Source organism: Helianthus annuus, chromosome 3 (genome assembly GCF_002127325.2).
Source record: "Helianthus annuus cultivar XRQ/B chromosome 3, HanXRQr2.0-SUNRISE, whole genome shotgun sequence".
In the NCBI taxonomy this organism is placed as follows: Eukaryota; Viridiplantae; Streptophyta; class Magnoliopsida; order Asterales; family Asteraceae; genus Helianthus; species Helianthus annuus.
This window is the reverse complement of record NC_035435.2, coordinates 10,412,034-10,414,420: the sequence shown is the minus strand read 5'-3', so window position 1 is coordinate 10,414,420 and position 2,387 is coordinate 10,412,034. Positions and strand designations below refer to the sequence as shown.

The window sequence follows — 2,387 nt, the reverse complement described above, 5'->3', positions numbered from 1 at the left end:
TGTGCTGATGCAGACGTATTCTGTTAAGAAGAAGTGCATTTTTGTCCTTTTAACACTTTGTTTTTCTTTTCAAGTTTTTTAAATACTCTTTTTACTTTTACATGTATTTTGAATATCAGTATGATAAACCTGTTACCTTTTGGTTTCGATATGGTCTCTAATATTTTAGATTTAACACGATATAAACTTTAACAACTATAAACATGAAAAAGTACATGTGCCATATCGATACACAATGCCCTCAAATATTCACGTAAATGATATGAACGTGAATGTGGAGCTACCTCATTTGATAGTGGAGTATATTATGATCTAGTTGGTGTAATCTAAGAGTAGTTTGTAAGTTTTGCCATTCAAAAAGAAAATGATACAAACATATGATTTAGTTGGTGTAATTTAGGAGGAGTTCGTAAGTGTTGCCATTCAAAAAGAAAATAAGACAAACATGTCAAGTGGTGAAAACAAAAAAGACAATTTAAATGCTAAATTCAGGTATAGTCGTGTTATGTACTAAACATGTTAACCATACATTAGATGTGAACGTTTATATATAAATAGGTCATGTCATATTATGTTATATATAACATTAATGTTTAAAAAAAAGATAAACATGTTTCATTATAACAATAGGAGTGAATGTACAACTGCTTTTTTACAGGTTTATGAATTATGAAAGGTTTCAAACTTGATTTTACCTTTTATCATCTAATAAGACTGTTTACTAGAAGCAGAAAGTAAGCTTTTTAACATAATCAAATGTTCATCATTTGATATATGGAGTGATATACGAAGGTTTGTTACCATTGTTTCTTTCTCCCAGTTTAAGGGTCCTGATGCATGTAATGACACCATGGTGTAACGGTAGGCATGCAACTCCAGTCTATGAATTTCATCTGCCACTGCCTTGTTATCACCTGATTCATCTGTTTCTTGACTTTGACTTTCTTCATTATATCCACACTGACAAACAGACTCCGCATCACTTTCATGATCTTCAATATCTTCAACACAAAAGCCAGAACCATGATACGGTTTATAGCTATTAATGCTACAACTACCACTTGAGGATTCAACATCATCCACCTTTTCAGGTGATGTTCCCTGCACCAAGGCATGTCTGCCCTCTTTTCCACACATTGTTAACTTCCGTGCACGTTTTTTCTTCATTTCATATTGAGAATCACAGCCGGGTGAAGCGCGTTTTCGGGTTTTAGAGAAAACAATACGCGACGCCATTAACCGATGGTTGTCTTGAGTACCATACTTCAAAAGCTCGGAGCCGTTTGCCTCTTTATGATCACTAGGAACCTTGCCAGTCACAATCCATTTACCATTTTGATACGATTGCCTCACACGGAGTTCTGATTTAGTTACTTCAAACTCTTGTAATGATCCAACTAATCTGACTATGAACTGGTCCAAACCGATATCCTTCAAAACGATTGCCATCTTCCATGAAAGATTGTGAAACACTTCCGCCACATCACCAGGAACCCAAGATTCTGAACTTTCTAACAAAGGAGGACAAGGTCTTATAGATTTTACAGATATGTGTTCCACATCATCTTTGCTAGTAAAACCGGGATACACATCGTAACTGACGGTGTAGTTGTGTCCTTTGCTAGAAACTATTCGAGCGCAACGCCAAGATTTGTTGCAAAATACCTCCACTGTACTTCCTCTCTTATACTTCATGATATGGTATTTTTCTTCTTTCCGAAATTAAAGTAGTTAAAACCTGTTCATAAATCATATTATTGTATGATTAGTCAAAATTTACTGAAACTAAATCCTTTATTTAAGAGCCAAAATTTACTAGATCATAACACACAAACAAAAATGATCAAGCAAATTCTTAGAACACAAATTGTGAGTATTAATTCCAAGGTCTTAACAAAGGTAATTTTCAACAACAAAATTACTTCGTTGTCAAAAGTGGTGGAAGAGATGAAGGTGCTTAGCTACTTATGGGTCAAAAATAGGTCCAACGGGTTGAGTATGTCCATCGAGGCTTGGAGAAGTTTCAATGTTTTCGCTCATTAATTTTTTCTTTGTTTTGGTATACGGTTTCGTTGTCCCGGTGGTAGGTATGTGAGTTCTAGCTTCTGGCCAGATGCCTTCTTGTTCATATCTTTAATAAAATGTCCTCTCTTTTGTTGGCCGTTCAAAAAAAAAAAAAAAAAAAAAAAAAGATGCAACTATCGATATAGAGCCATTATACATAATCAAGAGATTCTAATACAGATTAGTAGATAACTAATATATGTTTCAAAACGGCCGCTAAATATCAGCCTCCTAGAAATCTCAAATGTAACTAATCAGAATCAATTAAATCTACATCCGCATCAATAATCTGATAAACTCAACACAACACAACACAAAACAAA

At 34.3% G+C, this 2,387-nt stretch overlaps 1 protein-coding gene across 1 annotated transcript; it reads right to left on the bottom strand.

Annotated features, from left to right (window-relative positions):
• Nucleotides 1-705: 705 nt before the first annotated feature.
• On the bottom strand, nt 706-1,695 carry LOC110931196. Its single transcript, XM_022174601.1, has one exon. It carries the CDS (start codon nt 1,693-1,695, stop codon nt 706-708), a length of 990 nt encoding a protein of 329 aa, XP_022030293.1.
• Nucleotides 1,696-2,387: the final 692 nt, after the last annotated feature.

Bases quoted from the DNA above. Each gene is read 5' to 3' on its own strand.
- LOC110931196 (XM_022174601.1), bottom strand. From the start codon at position 1,695: ATGAAGTATAAGAGAGGAAGTACAGTGGAGGTATTTTGCAACAAATCT.